The sequence below is a fragment of the Macaca nemestrina genome, chromosome 15 (genome assembly GCF_043159975.1).
Source record: "Macaca nemestrina isolate mMacNem1 chromosome 15, mMacNem.hap1, whole genome shotgun sequence".
Lineage (NCBI taxonomy): Eukaryota > Metazoa > Chordata > Mammalia > Primates > Cercopithecidae > Macaca > Macaca nemestrina.
The window spans coordinates 51869028-51890699 of record NC_092139.1 but is presented as its reverse complement, the minus strand read 5'-3'; the positions used below and the strand labels follow the sequence as shown (position 1 = coordinate 51890699).

Sequence of the window (21672 nt, the reverse complement as noted above, 5' to 3'; positions counted from 1 at the left end):
AAGAGGCTGAAGCAGAAGAATCGCTTGAACCTGGGAGGTGGAGGCTGCAGTGAACCAAGATCGCGCCAGTGCCACTTCACTGCAGCCTGGGCGACAAAGTGAGACCCTCTCAAAATTAAAAAAAGAAAAAAGAGATGAAAAGGGTTTCTAAAAATTTCTCAAAATTAAAAAAAAAATGTGAAACAGTCAGTAAAAGCAATCACAGCCTTCCTCAGCTCCTTGAAGTTATAGAGACAATTATTTGAGCCCCCCTTTGCAACAACAAATGCCTGACATTCACATACAACAATCACAAGCTGGTTTACATATGGGGAAATGTTGTCTCCTCAATTTTACTTCGTGGTGTTACAATCCATTCTGTCAGCAAAAACCTTTCAAAGAGGCAGAAAACTCTTGGGAGGCAGGGTGGGAGGTAAAGAAAAGGAAAGAAATAGATAAGACAGTGCTGCTACAGTTCCTCTCACAAATGAAATGGAGCCTCGACTGTTTCCCCAGATGACTGAACAGCTTCCAGATTGGCTTAATGTGGGAGCTCAACACATTCTCTCTCACACAAAGGAATTCGAGCTGGCTGCAAGTACAGCTTCTAGAACAGATGTTCTTAACTTGCGGTCGACAGATCCCTGATACAAAATTTTAAATGTGCATGACAGTTTTCTAGAGAGTATTCAGCTTTCTTTGGATTCTCAAAGTGATCCATGTCCCAAAAAGTTAAGAACCACCGATCTTAATTAAAGAGGGTTTGAAAGCAAACTGACTAGATCGAAGCTCTGGCCATGGGCTGTGCAAAGAAAGCTTTTTATTTGAGAACACCTGATACTTTTGGAAATGTTCTTGGATCACAAACAACCTGATTGACAGTCTATCTCCAACAGCCACAAACAAGGCAAACAGTCTAGTCCTGCAGACCATACAGGGTACATCTACAGAGGGTTCTACTTGCATCACCCACACTTCCACTCCTGTGAAACAACTGTCTTGGGTATGAGAAGTGCCAGGATAGGCCAGGTGAATGGCAGGCTGCCCAACAACCCCAATCCCAAACCAACCTCCCAGGCCATGGGTCCAAGTCCCTGCAGGAAGATGCTAATAGGCAGAACAGGTAGAACATGTAGACACAAACATCTAGTTTATTTTTTCTGACTGTAACCAAAGTCAGCAAAAGAAACAATGAAACTTCAGTGCCCTAGAAATCCTCCTGGATTCAATGACAACACATCAATGGCTGGGCACAGGGTTGGATTCCTTTTATGAAATCATCTCATAATCTCTCATCATCCCAGGACAGGACAGTGCCTCTTGGGACTGCATGAATCTTTAATAGCTACACCACATTTTCTCATCCTTTAAGTTACGACAGACAGGTTCTCTCTCTCCAAGAGCATCAGGTTAGATGCTCTTTCACTCTTACAACCATCAGGTGGAGAGAGGACCATGACATGGTTCATTTAACTGTGGAGTCTGGGATGCTGGATGAAGGCATCTCCAGGCAGGACTGGAGGGTGATTTTGCTAAAGGCTGCTCACTGCTCATTTCACTGCATGCTGCTTTTCTCACTTCGGCTGGGAGTTTGAAGGACCATGTAATCACAGAGAAGATTAGGACTCCCTGTGAAATCAATCACTGCCTTTAGTGATTGTTCCACGATCTGTTCTCCAATAGTGCATGCATTTCTCTTTGAGCTGTATTCACATCAGCGCCGGAGCCTCAGAAAGAATGCGTGTTTACACTCTGTACTCTCCAACGGGTAATATTTATCATAGAAATCTAATACATATTCTTCAGTCTTGAATCCAAACTTCTGGTACAGTAGCATAGCAGGGTTGCTTGCTGAGACGTGAAGGGTTACGTCCTTGCCCATGCAGGTCTGCCAAAAGAGTGGAAAAATACAAGATAAAAATGGAAAGGCCTGAGGGAAAATGAGTAGGTGAAGAAACGCTTTTAAGTGTAGGCAGTTAGTTATGGAAACTGGAGAAATCAGAGACTGAGGCTGAGACATTGCAACACCTAGCAACAGCTGGAAACAGAATGACATTTTGCTGCTGATCACAAGACCAGCAAAGACCAAGGAAATCGATAGTATTTTGGGCGTTTTTTATTTTTCTTTGAAGCAAAGGGTCAATGGGGATACTACTATTGTCAGCTTTATTATTTATAACTCGCTTACCTTTAAGTATGTCAAACATTTCAATACCCAACACTATGATAACCTTGAATAAATACAGAACAAAATAAATTTTGTTTTTAAAACTAGATGTTATCTTGTACCTCCCCAAAACCTGTAAAAATTCCTTACTAAACCTGCTAAATTACGTGTACAAACATGAAATATTAAGAATGTAATGATAAAAAACCTGAGGCCCTTGTATAGACCTTCTGAATCCCAAAGTCCACCTTCTGTCTCTCTAAAACTGGCAGAATTAGCTTCTTAGAACTGAGATTTCTACATTCAGCTTTGACCTAATCTTAGGGGAAAAGAGTAACAATCATTCTATCAACACAAGGCAAGTCCTTAGATTATTTAATCACCTACACAGAGTAAGGTGTCCCAAAAGTCATATCATTTAAGAACTTACTTTTTAATAAAGAAGGCACTGAAATACTGAAGTTGATAGAGTCCTTGAGATTTATAACCCATGGTTCTCTCAGGCCTCTAAGAACTCCTCTGTTGACCGTCATCTGATAGCTACCTGCTTTCTCTGCTTAACTTCCATGTGTATCCATAGGAATTTTTAGGTCAAGAGAGCACTTACTAGTATGCCAGGGACAAGAGCACCTTGTAAATTTTTAAAGCAAATTTTGAGGGGTCATGTTAGTGTTTGCAAGATTGCAAATATACGTGATCTCACCGTGGCCATCATTGAGTATCAGCGACTGTGCGCCACCTATGTTTGGGCCCTCAGGTGTATGGTCTGGCTGGAGGGGAAGATGACCACCTGCAAAGATGAACCACTCCTCCACTGGCCTCGCAAACACTCAGCAGGGACTGACTCTGTACAGCCCTCATGCTGGGCACCAAGGACACACACACACAAGGACAAAGTACTACTGCTGCCCTGTCTTCAGGCCCTTACCAGTGACAGATAAGGCAGCAAATCCTCTAAGTGCTCTCCTAGGTTAAAAAGACGCATACTGAGAGATCTCAACTCTTGGGTGGGATGGGGCAGAGAAAGGGAGTGCTGTAGAAATAACTGAGAAACTCTCAAGAGAAAACCACCACCCAAAGTAGCACGTATTAATTACTCAGTGAGTGATTTACACAGTCACCGCCTAAGGAGAGAAGGAAAGCAATTTCTAGGAAAATGGTTCTCAAGGTTCCTGCCAACATTTGGGAATTATTAAGCAAGTTTCATTAAAAATTGGAGAAACAACTTTTATCATCTTCATCTCCTCTTTAAAAGGAATCTTGCCTGCATAACATATAATCCTCCATACCAAACGGTTTCTAAGTAAAAGTTAACTTAAAAAACTCTAGGGGAAAAAAATCCTTGCATGTTTTTTGATGTTGGTGTATGGTGTGTTTTCTTCAAAGGTGATACAAATATATCAAAGGATGAATTATAATTCAATACTAGAATCAAATCTTAGAAGGTTCATATCAGCCTTATACAGTGATAGTAAAATTAAAAACTATCAGCAATAAAATATGTAGCTAGGCGTGGTGGCTCATGCCCATAATCCTAGCACTTGGGAGGCTGAGGTGGGAGGATTGCTTGAACCCAGGAGTTCAAGTACAGACCAGGCAACACAGTGAGACCCTGTCCCTACAAAAACTCAGCCAGGCATGGTAGTGTGCGCCTGTGGTCCTGGCTACCCAGAAGGCTGAGGCGGGAAAATCACTTGAGCCCAGGAGGTTGAGGCTGCAGTGAGCTATGATTGTGCCACTCTAGCCTGGGTGACAGAATGAGACCGTGTCCTAAAATATATATATAAATTCTTATTGATACAGTTGTGCTAAAATGTTTACAAATATTTTAAAAAATAAAAATAATAGTCCTACCCTCACTTCTCTGAGTTGCGAAGGTGATGATCCTAAGAGCAGTAGCTATTACTAATATGAATAGTCTACCCTAAAGCTCTTGCTTTTGGTGTTTTCTCATTTTATTTACTACACATGTTCACAAACTGGTTTCTATGAAAGCTGGGTCTAAATAATAATCTTATTTTACAGGGTCGGAGATTTTTGTCTGTGTGCTTTGACAACCTCATGAATGCTGTTGACTGGCTTTCTTCACTTGGTTTCCAAGGAAACCATTCCATTGGGCCATGCTGGGAAGGGCTAGCTTAGCTTCATTCCTCCTCCAGGTTGTTCAGGGGAGCCCAGACACAGGTGATAAATCATAAACATAGACAACTTACCTGAATCAGATGATAGATCATGAAAGTTGCAATTCCTGCTCTTCTCCATTCAGGGTGGACAAAGAGAAATGAAATGTAAGCTTCATTGTATTTCACGTCGGGAACCATGAAGCCAAAGGCAATGATGACTTTCTTATAAAGAACAACAACACTGAAGTCTGGGTACTGCAGACACTCAGACAGGTCAATGCCTAAGAAAAGAAACCATCAGAGACTCAAACCACATGCCTTTGAGAATTAAGGAACACCAAGCTGTTCAGCATGTACATATGGCTACACCTGCATGCTAAAAAAAAAAAAAAAAAACACCAAAACTGGAGGTAACATAGATACCACACGTCCAGATCATAAAAATAAGAATGAATTTTAGAAAACATTGAAATTAACATAGTATTTTCTAAGTACATATATTAAAAGAAGAGTGGCAGAATAGGGTAGGTAGCAGTGCACAGGTTCAGAATTGGACACAGCTGGCTTTGAACTCAGCTTCCTCTACCATGTGTGGCTTGGCACATTTCAAAATGTCTCAGAGACTCCATTCCTGCAATGCGTAACATGAAGAGCACACCTAGACCTGACAGGGTTGAATAAAGATCCCCCCGAGCATGTTCTATCACATCCTTTACCCCACACATATATAATTTATAAGCTCTTTTGTACAAACGATACCTTTCACAAAAAATAAGTAAAATATGGTTCTATGCATAATGTATGGAAGGCACCTAACATAAGGGCAGGAAGCAGAAGATGATCCCAGAATGTTACTTTTGGCTCAATATGACTCCCAAAAGAGTGACTGCAGCTCTGCCACCACATGCACGGTTATGTGATTATGTGACAATAAAGACGACACAGCTCTAATCTTGATGAAATCGTATCTAACACCTGAAAGGTACGTATTATTTCCTTTAGGTTTCAAGGCAGCATGGGAAAGCAGATCCACAAAGAACAGTTTATATTTAGCAATGAAAATGTGTTCCTTTAATTAATGACTTTGGTCTTCAGAGGCAATTTTGTTAAGGCTGATAAAATGACAAATTATACTGGGCCTACCCTTATTCTCAAAGTCTGTGATCAGGGTATTTGGCTTTTAAAAAACACCTTCTGGCTGTACTAACACTCTCTAAGGAACAGCTAAATAAACATAAAGAATTATTAAGCCAAAAACAAAAGTGTCCAAACACGCCCAAGCTACCAGTCTGTGTATCTTTGATAGACATTACCTGGTATCTAAATATATGCAGAAGCAAAACAGGATGAATCTTTTACTCTGGAAGCAGAGACAAACAGGGAAGAAAAACAAACAAAAACACTGTTTATTGCTGGCTTCTTCTAGATTTTAGGAAAATAAGAGGTATTTGTATTTTAGTATTTCTATATTAGCAGAGACAAACTAAATGAAATCATAAATAAAAATCTTAAGGCTATCACATAAACTAATTTTAAAAATTGCTAGAATGGACTGTACAGAAAAATGACCCGCCTGGTTTGGGAGGGGGAACATACCAGGCCAAAAAAACTCCTGACACATGGAGTTGATCGTTGGGATGTGATTTGGCCGCACGTAACAGTAATCGAGAGGCGCGTCAGGCTCCGGCGTCCAGTGAGGGTCGCTCCTGTGCAGGTGGGAACGAATCTGTGACAGGAGCTGCAGTTTGGGTGGCTTTGTTTCATAATCACGCCTCCGGTACCACAGAAGATAAACAAATTCAAGTCAAGAAAAATACCTGGTATTATTCCTAGCTTTTTGACTCATGTAAACTCTTTGATCTGCTTGAAACTTTAAAGTAACCTGCACTGTTTTACACGAAGCTGGCTTGATTACAGCTATACTTTTATGTATGAAACCTAAAATTCACTCTGAACATTCATCAGGCTAAAGCCCTCTGTACCCACCAGGGACTGTGCCAGGTGCCTTCATGAACAAAGTGAGGAAACAGAAACAGCATCAGATTCACCCCGAGGAGTCAGACATGAGGATGCATCTCCAGTGCCTTGGAGGCCAGAAGAGGGAACATTCAACTTTGTGGGGCATTTGGGGAACACCAGAGACAAAGTGAGCTTGGAGCAGGCTCATAAACAGCTTCTCACTGCGCCTGCCCAGGAATGTGGTGCTGGCATGGAGGGTGAGGGTGATCATGGAGCTGCAGGGCAGTTGGAGTGCAATGAGTGCAATAATGTGCTCTCATTTACAGTGCCAGACACTGCTGGGACCTCTCTAGCAAGCTCAGCTTCCATTTCATTGCCTGGACAATGAGATTCATTATTGGAAATTGTTTCATATACATCCAGTCTAGATGGAGGCTCAACTGAGACGTCTTTCACATTTTTTCACTTCAGACTACTAAAAATATACAACTTTAGTATTTAAGATAACATAATGAGGGCTGGGCCCAGTGGCTCACGCCTGTGATCCCAGCACTTTGGGAGGCCAAGCCAGGCAGATCACTTGAGGTCAGGAGTTCAAGACCAGCTTGGCCAACATGGTGAAACCCTGTCTCTGCTAAAAATACAAAAATTACCTGGGCTTTGTGGTGCATGCCTATAATCCCAGCTACTCAGAAGGCTGAGGCAAGAGAATTCCCTGAACCCCGGAGGCGGAGGTTACAGTGAGCCAAGATTGCACCACTGCACCCCAGCCTGGATGACAGGGCGAGAGTCTGTCTCAAAAAATAATAATAATAAAATAATGATTATGATAATCACAAAGCAATCTTTCAGTTAATTTATTCTTCCTTTTTAAGTTTCTTTCAAAGGACCATGTTCTCTGTAAAAAAGTAGAGTTGAAACAAGCAAAGGACAAAACTGGAGGTGAAGCACAGAACTCAGTCCTTGCCAATGCTGCTCACAGTTTGTGATCTTTATTCTCTCCAACAGGAGAATAGGGCACAGAAACCACAATCATTATCTCTTATGACACACCTGACATCACATCTCTAGTTCTCCATATACCTGATATAAGGTTTCAAGATCCGAGAGGTATAAGGGCTGACAATACTCTGGTCCACAGCCATATCTTCTGATCCGACCAAGCGATACAAAAACTTGGTGGTCTGGTGTCGAAATCCCTTCCTGGATGGCAAGGAAGTCTATGAGAAAGAAACACTGGTTATACAGAAATAAAATTACTCAGGCCGGGCGTAGTGGCTCACGCCTGCAATCCCAGCACTTTGGGAGGCCAAGGCGGGCAGATCACAAGGTCAGAAGATCGAGACCATCCTGGCTAACACAGTAAAACCTCGTCTCTACTAAAAATACAAAAATTAGCTGGCCGTGGTGGCAGGTGTGCCTGCAGTCCCAGCTACTTGGGAGGCTGAGGCAAGAGAATGGCATGAACCCAGGAGGTGGAGCTTGCAGTGAGCCGAGATCTCGCCACTGCACTCCAGCATGGGCGACAGAGAGAGACTCCGTCTCAAAAAAAAAAGAAAAAAAAAAAAGAAACAAAATTACTCTGAGGATTGGTTAATTTCCATATAATTAGTATCATATTTTTATGTGTCAAAAAGTAGGTCTTTTTGTATTACTTATTTGGAAAGCTCAAACTTCAATACAAAGTTTGTAGACACCTTTGCATAAAACTAGACATAAAAAACTAACCCCAGCTGTTTAAAATCAAAATAGTACTTTTAAAATTACGAAATCATTAAAAAAAATTTTTAACTCATTACAGTGAGAGAGATACAGGATTGAACACTGGATTTGCAGCTTCTCTAGGCTTCACTTTGTCTATATTATGCCTTCAACCCATTCACTAAATATTAACCAGCACTACTATCAAGTAGGTAACACACACGGGTCATATTATATGATCACTCTGTTATCCAAAGAGCCACTGGGGCCAACTACTACTGTATATAGAATTTTTGAAATACATTTCTGATATGGTTTGGCTCTGTGTTCCCAGACAAATCTCATCTTGAATTGTACTCCCTTAATTTCTTTGTGTTGTGGGAGGGACCTGGTGGGAGATAATTTGAATCATGGGGGCAGTTTCCACCATACTGTTCTTGTGGTAGTGAATAAGCCTCACGAGATCTGAGGGTTTATCAGGGGTTTCTGCTTTTGCATCTTCCTCATTTGTTTCTTGCCACTGCACTCTAAGAAGTGTCTTTTGCCTCCTGCCATGATGCTGAGGCCTACCCAGCCATGTGGAACTGTAAGTCCAATTAAACTTCTTTTTCTTTCCAGTCTTGGGTATGTCTTTATCAGCAGCATGAAAACGGACTAATATAATAAATTGGTACCAGGAGTGGGGTGTTGCCGAAAAAATATCTGAAAATGTGGAAATGACTTTGGAACTGGGTATAAGGCAGAGGCTGAAACAGTTTGGAGGGCTCATAAGAAGACAGGAAAATGTGGGAAAGTTTGGAACTTCCTAGAGATTTGTTGAATGGCTTTGACAAAAATGCTGACAGTGATATGAACAATAAGGTCCAGGCTGAGGTGGTCTCAGATAGAGACAAGGAACTTGTTGGGAATTGGAGCAAAGGTGACTCTTATTATGTTTTAGCAAAGAGACTGGCGGCATTTTGTCCCTGCCCTAGAGATCTGTGGAACTCTGAATTTGAGAGAGATGATTTAGGGTATCTGGTGGAAGACATTTCTAAGCAGCAGAGCATTCAAGAGGTGACTTGAAGGACAGGCATGGTGGCTCATGCCTGTAATCCTAGCACTATGGGAGACTGAGGTGGGCGGATCACCTGGGGTCAGGAGTTCAAGACCAGCTTGGCCAACATAGTGAAACCCTGTCTCTACTAAAAATACAAAAATTAGCCGGGCATAGTGGCACACACCTGTAATCCCAGCTACTTGGGAGGCTGAGGCAGGAGAATCACTTGAACCTGGGAGGCAGAGGTTGCAGTGAGCCGAGATCGCACCACTGTACTCCAGCCTGGACAACAGAGCAAGACTCTGTCTCAAAAAAAAAAAAAAAAGTGATTGGGGTGCTGTTAAAAGCATCCATTTTAAAAGGGAAACAAGACATGAAAGTTCAGAAAATGTGCAGCCTGACAATGCAATAGAAAAGAAAAACTCATTTTTTGAGGAGAAATTCAAGCTGGCTGTAGAAATTTCCATAAGTAACAAGGAGCCCAATGTTAATCCCCAAGACAATCTCCAGGGCATGCCATAGGTATTCATGGCAGCCCCTCCCATCATAGACCTGGAAGCCTAGAAGGCAGCCTGGGGACTTGCTGCCCTGCACCCCAGCCGCTCCAGTCATTGCTAAAAGGGGCCAAGAAACAGCTCGGCCCATGGTTTCAGAGGGTGCAAGCCTCAAACCTTGGCAGCTTCCACTTCGTGTTGAGCCTGAGGGCGCACAGAAGTCAAGAATTGAGGTTTGGGAACCTCCACCTAGATTTCAGAAGATGGATGGATACACCTGGATGCCCAGGCAAAAGTTTGCTGCCGGGGCAGGGTCCTTATAGAAAATCTCTGCTAGGGCAGTGCAGAGCCCTCCACAGAGTCCCTACTGGGGCACTGCCAGTGGAGCTATGAGAAGAGGGCCACTGTCCTCCAGACCCAAGAATGGCAGATCCACCGACAGCTTGCACTGTGCAATTAGAAAAGTTGCAGACACTCAATGCCAGCCCATGAAAGCAGCCAGGGGGAGGGCTATACCCTGCAAAGCCACAGGGGTGGAGCTGCCTAAGACTTTGGGAACCTACCTCTTGCATCAGTGTGACCTGGATGTAAGATAAGGAGTTGAAGGAGATCATTTTAGATCATTTAGAATTTGCCCTGCTGTAATTCAAGCTTGCATGGGCCCTGTAACCCCTTTGTTTTGGCCTCCCATGTAGAACTGCTGTATTTACCCAATACCTGTACCCCTATTGTATCTAGGAAGTAACTAGCTTGCTTTTGATTTTACAGGCTCATAGGCGGAAGGGACTTGCCTTGTCTCAGATAAGACTTGGGACTGTGGACATTTGGGTTACTACTGAAATGAGTTAAGACTTTGGGGGACTGTTGGGAAGGCATGATTGGTTTTGAAATGTGAAGACATGAGATTTGGAGAGGCCAGGGGTGGAATGATATGGTTTGGCTCTGTGTCTCCACTCAAATCTCATCTTGAATTGTATTCCCATAATTCCCACATGGTGTGGGAAAGACCCGGTGGGAGATAATTTGAATCATGGGGGCAGTTTCCACCATACTGTTCTCATGGTAGTGAATAAGTCTCACGAGATCCGATGGTTTTATCAGGGGTTTCCGCTTTTGCATCTTTCTCATTTTTCTTTTGCCACCACGATGTAAGAAGTGCCTTTTGCCTCCCACCATGATTCTGAGGCCTCCCTAGCCAGGTGGGACTCTAAGTCCAATTAAACTTCTTTTTCTTCCCAATCTCAGGTATGTCTTTATCAGCAGTGTGAAAATAGACTAATATAATCTCTTTTCTAGTGAATATATTCGACAAAAATGGGAGTGATGTAGAATATCATCCCTAAAATAAATTTCAGTAGCACAGAGGTCCTATCAGGGGTTCAGTGAGGAAGAGGTCTCTATTCCCTAGGAAGGTATTCTAACAGACTTGGTGGATTTTATGTATTTCCTTTCAAACCCCAAGAGCTGGACTGGAAATATGTTGTTCTTCAGTGACTGCCGCTCCAGGGCTCTCAGTCATGTACTAACAGAACATGTGCAATTAGGGCTTCATAGCAAAGAAATCAGATGGAAGATTAAAAGGCACATTTATAAAGTTGTTTGCGAAGGGTTGGATGAAGTTTAAAAACCTGAGCTGTTTTTGTAGAATCAGTTTGCTCTTAACCTAGAAAATAACTTTGTTAAAAGAAAAGAGCAAGATTCCTTCCATTATAATTTGCTTTCATACCTTCCCAAACTGGACACCAAAATTTTCAAAGGCCAACTTTGAATTCTTCCAAGGCTTAAAGTCAGTTTCAAGGTAAAACTGAGAAGTGTGGTATGTAATTTCTAAATACAGCCACTAACAATTCCTCCATCCCTACAGGTGTAAGTGGCTCCTCATACCAAAAGGCAGGATAAATTTCCCCTCCCCCTGAAGCTGGGTGGACCTTGTGAATGGCTCTAACCAATCAGAAAGTAGCAGAAATAACTTTCTGGGACTTTTGAGTCTAGGTCTTAAGACAACTGGTGGCTTGCTTCCACTTTCTTCCTCCTGGAGTCAGCTAGACCAGTTAATGACTAGAGGCCACAGGGAGATGGACTCTGGAGGAAGAGAGGTTCTCCTGGTCATTCCAATCCCAAACTAGCTCCCAGGTTAATGCAGCACGAGTGACCCCAGCCTTCAGCCTACTAAGTAAAGAACCACCCAGTAGTACCCAGTCAATCCACAGGATCAGAAAAAAGACACAGGTATCAAAAGCCACTAAGTTTTGGATGCAGCAACAGATAACTGAAATTTTATAATTTCAGTTTATAATGCAGCAACAGATAACTGAAACACCAGCCACTGAACTACTTACTGCACTGCACAGAATACTCTCATTATCTGGTTAATGTCTCAAGGTAAGTTCTGGGGAGCTCCATCCAAGTTATACAGCCCCCTATCTTCTTCCCACTCTAGTGTAAACCACTCCCAAAGCTGCCTGGATCCACTGCCTCCCATTGGTCTCTCTGCTCCCACTCTTACACCCATACTATCCACTCTTGACACAGAGGCCAGAGTCTTCTAAAAACACAAATTCACTTCCCTTGAGCAAAACTCCGACATGGATTCCTACCACATGTTCAGAATGCAGTTCAAACTCCTTACTTATGACATGCAGGATCCTGCAGGATCTGGCCCCTGTCACCCCAGTGGCCTCATTAGCCACCAGCCTGTTCCCTCTGCCATCACTAGGTTCCAGCCACATACACCAACCCAACTCCTGCTTCAGGGCCTGTGCCTGGGCCTTCCACCCTGACCCTTCATCACCCTGGCTCCTCCTTGTGGACTTAGTTCAAGTGCTGCCTCCTCAGAGAGGCTGTCCTGAACCCCCATAGAGCAGTGCTCCTGCCCACTACTCCTCCACTGGCCCTGCGTTCACTCTGCATGATATAATCTTATTTGCCTGGCGAGCTAGTTAATGTCAGCTCCCTGCTCAAGGATGTCCCCTGCCTAAGGACAGGGACTTACTCTGTCTTAGTTCACAGCAGATCCCCTGCTAGAATAGCACTTGGCACTTTTTTGTTTTTTTTTTTTTTTTTGAAACGAAGTCTCACTCTGTTGACCAAGCTAGAATGCAGTGGCATCATCTCCGCTCACTGCAACCTCCACCTCCCGGATTCAAGCGATTCTCCTGCCTCAGTCTCCTGAACCGCTGGGACTATAGGCACATACCACTAAGCCTGGCTAATTTTTGTATTTTTAGTAGAGACGGGGTTTCATTATGTTGGCCAGGCTGGTCTTGAACTCCTGACATCATGATCTGCCCACCTCAGTCTCCCAAAGTGTGGGGATTACAGGCGTGAGCCACCACACCCTGCTTTTTTTTTTTTTTTTTCTTTTTTTTTTTTTTTGAGACAGTCTCATTCAGTTGCCCAGGCTGGAGTGCAGTGGCATGATCATGGCTCACTACAGCCTTGACCTCCTAGGCTCAAGCAATCCTCCCACCTCAGCCTCCTGAGTAGCACATGTCACCACACCTGGCTAATTTTTGTGTTTTTCTGGTAGAGACGAGGTTTCCTCATGTTGCCCAGGCTGGTCTCAAACTCCTGAGCTCAAGTGATCTGCCTGCCTTGGTCTCCCAAAGTGCTGGGATTACAGGTTTGACCCATGTTACGGCTCTTGGCGTATGTTATGTACTTGACTTACATTTGCTGAATGGCAAAGTGTGGGGGGAAGAAAGCATCCCAATGTCAAGTAAGTGTGAAAAAATGCTAAATGAGTTTCTTTAAACTTCTAGTTCTCAACAAAATGGAGAGCTAGGTGGGCTGCTTGGTCCCCTTCCAAGCCCATCTGAGAGACGCTCCAGACATGAGAGGGAAGGCAAAACACAAGGCTGGGAGAAAGCCAGGGGAGGTGACGGGTGGCTGGGTACAAGTGAGGCAGCAGAGTAGAGAGGGCAGAAAAAGGCTCTGCCCCACAGATGGGTCAGGGGCTGCTTGGTTAAGCCATGTCCTCCCCCGAGCACTTCTCTGAGAGAGGTAGATCACTGCCAATCAACTTTGCCAGCCACATATCGGCTGGAAGGTAACACCAGAGCGGCACTAGAGCCTTCCTGGGTGGAGGGTGGCCACCACTCTGGGCAGCCCCTGAGCATCCCACAGTCCTAGGAAGCAACACCAAGGGGAGATCAAAAGCAGCACCTGGGCGAGAGGTCTTGGGAGGTTCCCTGAGAGAAGACGGTGGCTGATTGTGGGAGAAAGAGAGGATGAGAAGTGGTTTTGCCCAGAACCTCCCATTTTACTAAACTTGCCGACAGGGTCAAAAGCTAGGAACCAGGCTTTTGCTCTCTCCCTCAGGTGTAAACTGCCAGCGAAGGTGCTGAAAACACTAAGGGGGTATGAGGTCACAGAGGAAAAAAAAATCAAGACTTGTAAATAAAAAGTGCAAGAAAATCGCCAGGTGCGGTGGCTCATGCCTATAATCCCAACACTCTGGGAGGCTGAGGTGGGTGGATCACCTGAGGTCAGGAGTTCGAGATGATGAAACCCCATCTCTAATAAAAATACAAAAATTAGCTGGGTGTGGTGGCGGGCGCCTGTAATCCCAGCTACTTGGGTGGCTGAGGCAGAACTGCTTGAACCCAGGAGGCAGAGGTTGCAGTAAGCCGAGACCACATCACTGTACTTCAGCCTGGGCAACAACAGTGAAAATCCACCTCAAAAAAAAAAAAAGGTGCAAGAAAACAAAAGGATAACAAACTAAACAAGCTATTACAGGAAAAGGCACACTTAATTTACCAAAAAGACAAGAATTTTAAAGTATAACAGTCATCAAAGAAATGCAAATCACAACTGTAATGAGATACTACACTTCATACTCACTAGGATGGCTACAATAAAAAAGACAGACAACAACAACATGGCAAGGATGTGTGGCGAAATCAGAATCTTCATACCCTGCTTGGTGGGAATGTAAAATGGCACAGCCACTTCGGAAGACAGTCTAGCAATTCTTCAAAAAGTTAAACATAGAGTCACATTTGACCCAGCAATTCCACTCCTAGATCTACACCCAGAGAAATAAAAACGTGTGTCCACACAAAAACTTGTATACATATGTTTAAAGCAGTATTTAAGTTCATAGTCAAAAGGTAGAAACAACCCAAAAGTCCATCAACTGATGAATGGATAAACTAAATGTCTATCCATACAATGGAATATTAAGCCATATTTAGGAATACTAATATATGTTACAATATGGATGAATCTTGAAAACATTATGCTAAGTGAAAGAAAGTGTTCACCAAAGGCCACATATTATATGACTCCATTTACGTGAAATGTCCAGAGTACGTAAATCTACAGAGGCAGAAGTCAATTCATGGGCAGTAGGAATAGGGAGTTTTGGGTAGTAACAGCTAAAGGGTTCAGGGCTTCTTTCTGGGTTAACGAAATGTTCTAAAATTGATTATGGCTCAACTCTGTGAATATATTAGGAACCTGTGAATTGTACACTTTAAATAGGTGAATTGTAAGGTATATGAACTGTATCTTAATAAAGCTGTTACAGAAGAAAAAGCATAAGAAATAGCCTCCAAGGTAATGGAGGAGCCTGGAAGCTGGAATGAGTAGTTATGAAGCATCTCTTATTCATTACCAGATATTAAACACATGATCACTGAAATAAAGCACTCAACAAATGATGTCAGGGACTGGTTAAGGATTTCATTAAAGAAGCAAAAGAAAAAAAAAAAAAAAAGAAGAAGTAATGGTGTTAACATCCATACTCAGAGTCCAGAAGAGGAAAAGATAAAGGAGGAACATATTTAAAGAAGCAATAATGGGGAATTTCCTAGATCACAGCAGCATATCCAAGGACTTCTGGTTTCCAGTCTGGCAGGTAAGAAGCTTAGAAGTCATTCCTCCAGTCTAACAAGTAAACCATTGAACAAACTGAAAAATCAAGAACTCTTGTAGATCTGTAAAAGACATGAGATAACAAGGCAAACCACTGCCCTCAAATTTGAAGAGTAAGAGAATCACAGCACACGGGAGCAGAGCCTCTGCAGGAACCAGCATCAGGCGGAAAAGCCCTGAAGAACTGAAGAACTGCTGAAGGCTCAATGCGGACAAATGGATAAAAACTCCACTCTACAAGGTTTACCTCCAGAAGTTGGACCAGGTTCTCATAGTGAATTTCAAAGAAAACTCCCCTCTTGATTCCAGCTGGAGGAGGGGAAAAGGAACCATCTTAAAATAAAACAAGCATTGTGTTCTTAGTAAACACCTGCCCTCAGGAGAAGTTATTTTTTATCAGAGCCTAACCTATTGGGATTTAATCAGAGCCTAACTCACCCGGGGGAAGAGAAATACCTTACTTCATACCCTCTAGCCATCCTGTCCCAGCTGACTGGGGAGGAAACTGAGAAGCACTTTTGGTTCCCAGCCCAGAGCACAGGCTCAAAAAAGACTGAGAACTACTCACAGAGCTATAGAGGGCTTTCCCTGCCCACACCTCCCACATTTCCAACGGCCTACTTATCATAGCTCCTCTTACCCAGAACATCATCTTCCACTTTCAACAAAAAATTACAAGGTATACTACAGGTAAAAAAACACAGCTTGAAGAAACAGAACAAACATCAGAACCAGACTGAGATATGACAAAGACGTTACAACTACTGGACTGGGAATTTAAAATACAGGCATACCTCAGAGACATTGCAGGATCCATGCCAGATCACTGCAATAAAGTGAATGTCATAATAAAGCAAGCTACACAAATTTTTGGTGTCCCAGTGCATATAAAAATTATGTTTAAGGCCAGGTGTGGTGGCTCATGCCTGTAATCCCAGCACATTGGGAGGCTGAAGTGGGAGGACTGCATGAGTCCAGGAAGTCAACTGACAGTTACAGTGAGCCATGATTGTGCCACTACACTCCAGCCTAGGTGACAGCGTGAGACTCTATCTCAAAACAAAAAAAAAAAGTTGACACTATATTGCTGTGCGCAACAACAGCATTATGTCTAAAAAAAAAAGTATGACTTAATTTTAAATATTTTATTGCTAAAAAATGCCAATGATCATCTGAGCCTTCAGTGAGTCCATCATTTTACTGGTAGAGGCTCTTGCCTCAATATTGATGGTTGCCAACTGATCAGTGTGGTGGTGGCTGCTGAAGGTTGGGATGGCTGGGGTAATTTCTTAAAATAAGACAATGAAGTATGCCACATTAACCTGCTCTTCCTTTCATAAAATATATATATATACACACACACACGTGTATATATATATATATATATTTTTTTTTTTTTTTTTTTTTTTTAAGACAGAGTCTTGCCCTGTCGCCTAGGCTGGAGTGCAGGGGTGTGGTCTCAGCTTACTGAAATCTCCACCTCCCAGGTTCCAGCAATTCTCCTGCCTCAGCCTCCCAAGTAGCTGGGACTACAGGTGTATACCACCACGCCTGGCTAATTTTTGCATTTTTAGTAGAGACAGGGTTTCACCATGTTGGCCAGGCTGGTCTCAAACTCCTGACCTCAGGTGATCTGCCTGGCTTGGCCTCCCAAAGTGCTGGGATTACAGGCATGAGCCACTGCACCCGGCCATGTGATGCTGCTTGATAGCATTTCACCCACAACGTAACTTCTTTCAAAATTTGAGTCAAACTGTGCCACTAACTTATCAACTAAGTTTATGCAACATTCTAAATCTTTTGTTGTGAAATTTCAACAATGTTCATAGCATCTTTCCCAGGAGTAGATAGCATCTCAAAAAACCACTTTCTTTGCTCATTCATAAGAAGCAACCCTTATCCATTCAAGTTTTATCACGACATTTATCGGTCACATCTTCAGGCTCTACTTCTAATTCTAGTTCTCTTGCTCTTTCCACTACATCCACAGTGAATTCTTCCACTGAAGTCTTGAACCCCTCAAAAGTCATCCATGAGGCTTGGAATCAACTTCTTCCAAACTCCTGTGAATGCTGAAATTTTGACTCCTCCCATGAATCACAAATGTTCTCAATGGCATCTAGAATGGTGAATCCTTTCCAGAAGGTTTCAGTGTCTTTGCCCAGATCCATCAGAGAAATCACTATCTACAATAGCTATAGCCTTACAAAAAGTCTTAAATGATAAGACTTGAAAGTCAAAATTACTCCTTGATCTACAGGTTACAGAATGGATGTTGTTTTAGCAAGCATAAAAATAATACTAATCTTAAACCTCTCCATCAGAACTCTTGGGTGACCAGGTACACTGACAATGAGCAGTAATTGTTTGAAAACAATCTTTTTCTCTGAGTAGTAGCTTTCAATAGCGGGCTTAGAATATTTAGTAAACCATGCTGTAAACAGATACGCTGTCATCCAAGCTTTGTTGCTGTATTTATAGAGCACAGCCAGGGTAGATTCAGGATAATTTATAAGGGCCCTAAGATTTTTGGAAGAGCAAATGATTATTGGCTCCAACTGAAAGTCACCAGTTGCATTAGCCCCTAACAAGACAGTTGGCTTGTCTTTTGAAGCTCTGAAGCTAGGCACTGACTTCTCTCTAACTATGAAAGTCCTAGATGGCATCTTCTTCAAATAGAAGGCTGTTTCATCTACAGTGAATATCTTGCTTAGTGCAGCCACTTCCATCAATGATCTTAGCTAGCTCTTCTAGATAACGTGTTGCTGCTTCTACATTAGCAATTGCTGTTTTATCTTACGCTCTTTTGTGTTAGAGTCAACTTCTTTCCTAAACCTCATGAACCAACCTCTGCTAGCTTCCAACTTTTCTTCTGTAGATTCCTCCCTTCTCTAAGCCTTTACGGAATTAAAGAGTTAAGACCTTACTCTGGATTAGGCTTTAGCTTAAGGGAATATTGTGGCTGGTTTGATCTTCTATCCAGACCACTCAAACTCTCTCCATATCAGCAATAAGGCTACTTTGATTTTTTATCAGTCGTGCACTCACTGGAGTAGCACCTTTAAGGACCTTCAAGAACTTTTCCTTTGCATTCACACCTTGGCTAATTGTTTCGCACAAGAGGCCTAGTTTTCGGCCTATCTCTGCTTTTGAAATGCTTTCCTCACTAAACTTAATCATTTCTAGTTTTTTATTTAAAGTGAGAGAAGTATAACTCTTCCTTTTACTTGAACACTTAGAGGCCATTGTAGGGTTAACTGACCTAATTCCAATATTTTTGTCTCAGGGAATAGGGAGCCTCAAGGAGAGGGGGAAACATGGGGAACAGCTGGTTAGTGGAACAGTCAGAAAACACACATTAACCAATTAAGTTCATTGTCTCATATGGGTGTGGTTCATGGTGCTCCAAAACAATTACAATAAGTAACATCAAAGATCACTGATCACAGATCACCATAAAAGATATAATAATAATGAAAAAAGTTGGAAATAATGCAAAAACTACCAAAACATGAGACACCGAGACACAAAGTAAGCACACACTACTAGAAAAATGGTGCCAACAGACTTGCTCGACATAAGATTGTCACAAACCTCCCATTTGTACAAAATGCAGTATCTGTGAAGTACAATACAGCAATATGAATAAAACAAGGTATACCTATAATATGTTTAATATGTTAAGGGCTTAATGGACAAAGTATACAACATGCAAGAACAGATGGGCAATTAAAACAAAGAGATGAAAACTCTGAAAATGAATCAAAAAGAAATGCTAGAGATAAAAAACACTGTAACCAAAATGAAGGTTGCCTTTGATGATGGGCTCATTTGTAGACTGACACAGGTGAGTACAGAATCTCTGAACTTGAGGATTTGTCAGTAAAAACTTCCAAAACTGAAAAGCAAAGACAGACAAGATAAAAAAAAAAGAACAAAACAGACTATCCGAGAACTGTGGAAAATTACGAAAGGTGTAATAAACACACAATGGGAATACTAGAAGACAGGAAGGAATAGAAGAAATATTTGAAGCAATAATGACTGAGAATATCCCCAATTTAATGTCAGACACCAAACCACACATTCAGGAAGCTCAGCAAACACCAAGCAGGATAAATGCCAAGAAGCATATAAAATACCTCTGACCAAAAAAACAGAGTTGTCAAGTAAGACAAATGAGAACAAACACAATTTCTGTGTTTTGGATGTGCTGGAAAATAAAAAAAATAGAAAAAAGAGTATAAAGCTTTAAAAAGAGAAAATAAAAGACACTTAACATGCACTAATTAAAGATCAAAAACAAAGAGAAAAATTTTAAAGTTTTAGGAGATGGGAGAATAAAACAAGGAGTCCACTTAATTGATAAGAAACAAAAAAAAATTTTTTTTTGAGAGAGAGTCTCGCCCAATCACCCAGGCTGGAGTACAGTGGCATGATCTCGGCTCACTGCAACCTTTGCCTCCCTGGTTCAAATGATTCTCAAGCCTCAGCCTCCCAAGCAGCTGCGATGATACACATGCACCACCAGGCCTGGCTAATTTTTTTATTTTTAGTAGAGACAGGGTTTCACCATGTTGTCCAGGCTGGTTTCAAATTCCTGGCCTCAAGTGATCTGCCTGCCTCGGCCTCCCAAAGTGCTGGGATTACAGGCATGAGCCACTGCGCCCAGTCAAAAATGTCTATTTCTTATCAATACCAGGGTTCTTAGGAGTGACACTGTATGTAAGATGATAATGAAGTCATAATTTCAAAATATCAATGGAAAAAACAAAGTAACAATTTTATATGACTGCTATCATTTAAATTAAAAAGTGAAATGAAGATATTCTTAGTCACGTAAGTTTTCAAAATTAACCTCAAAAAGCCCATATTTTTAAAGAACTGTTACAGAAAGCAGTCCAGCAAGAAATTAATCTAGAAAGAAACAATGGGATGAGTGAATAATTTAGTAAAGATTTATGTCATTTAAGTAAGCAACACAAAAGAAAAAAGAGATGAATGCATGAAAATGTACTTTTTTGTTTAGGGGGACAACCACATGATATTAAAAAAAAGAATAAGGAAAAATAAATGTATCTTAAGTTAGGACCTGTAAAAAGAATAAAAATAGAATGTATAACTTTCTTTATGGTACAGAATCAACATCACATAGACTATTTTCTCTGATCATAATACAACATTACAAATCAAATCAATTACCAAAACATAGCTTAAAATTCTCATGTATCTGAAAACTAAAAAACAGAACTAAATAACCTTTGGGTTAAAGAGGAAATAATGAGAAAAATTACAAAATGCCAAGTACTGATTGGAAATAAAATAACATTATTTCAAAAGTCAAGAATCACAGCTAAAGCAGCACTTATTGAGAAATTCATAGCTACGAATATATTCAAAGAATAAATATAAAACAAGAGTATAGATTGAATAAATGCATTTATAGCCACCCCCTGTGTAAATACATTAAAATTTATACTAAAATTCCAAGTTAAGACCAGCTTAAAACACAAGCATATAAAGCTTTACTACTTCCCAAAATCCCACTGAAACTACAGAAGCTGACTTAATTACAACAGTAACTGGTAAGCAGATGGACAAATAGTAACTGATTTAACACCAAAATCCTGAAGTGGCTTTGAGTAAGTTAAATGAGAACTAACCCAATCTATACTGCAGAACCTGCTAAAATCTAGGCGGCAGCAGCAGATTCCTCTGGAAGTGGGACCAAATGGGACAACAGAATAAATAAGGAGCAGGCAAACGCCATGTGGAAAGCAGTATAATCCCCAGATCCCTCTACTCCCTCTTGCCGGGTGGCCGCCCTCCCCCAGAAGCCAGGAGGTCTGATCTCTAGAGAAGGCCTAACAGGGGCTCCAGATGGAGGGCGGAGGTGTGAGTACCTGACAAGCTGAATGCTAAGGTCCGTCTTCCCCGACTTGGCAACCAGCATCCTGAGCCCAGATGATTCTTCCCTGGGACTTTGACTAGATTCAAAGGAAAGACCTAAAGGAAGTGCAGTGGTCCTCAACAGAGGTCTCACCTAGACAATGTGGCTGTGTATGGAATTCCCGGTTCAACCTCATTTAGCCAGGGTCTTTTCAGTATGTAGGTCTCAAATTCTACTTCCCATGCAGCTTTTCTCTGGAAGCCATTAAGAACAAGGGAATAAACCTATAACAAGGTAAAGATGGGCCACAGGAAACAGGAGATCAAATACAGAGGATGGCAAAAGAATCTCTAGTGAGGGGAAATTCCAGCACCCCTGCTGAGTTTCACAACAAAGGGTGAACAAGTATGACCCATGGGCAGACATACTGTAGAATGTAG

At 41.9% G+C, this 21672-nt stretch overlaps 1 protein-coding gene across 3 annotated transcripts in view; it reads right to left on the bottom strand.

Moving 5' to 3' along the window:
* Nucleotides 1-1112: 1112 nt before the first annotated feature.
* The window catches only part of LOC105486843 (lysine acetyltransferase 14), a 45990-nt gene continuing 25430 nt past the window's right edge, over nt 1113-21672 (bottom strand). For 2 of the 3 annotated variants that reach the window (XM_011749914.2, XM_071079715.1), the window contains exons 7-10: nt 7312-7448; nt 5866-6041; nt 4360-4550; nt 1113-1867 (exon numbers count right to left, since the gene is read on the bottom strand). In XM_011749914.2, the coding sequence (XP_011748216.1) occupies nt 1694-1867; nt 4360-4550; nt 5866-6041; nt 7312-7448 (678 nt within the window). In that variant the 3' untranslated portion in view covers nt 1113-1693. Of the gene's footprint in view, nt 1868-4359; nt 4551-5582; nt 5630-5865; nt 6042-7311; nt 7449-21672 lie in introns of those variants that run through there. The other variant, XM_071079716.1, reaches the window with a different exon arrangement.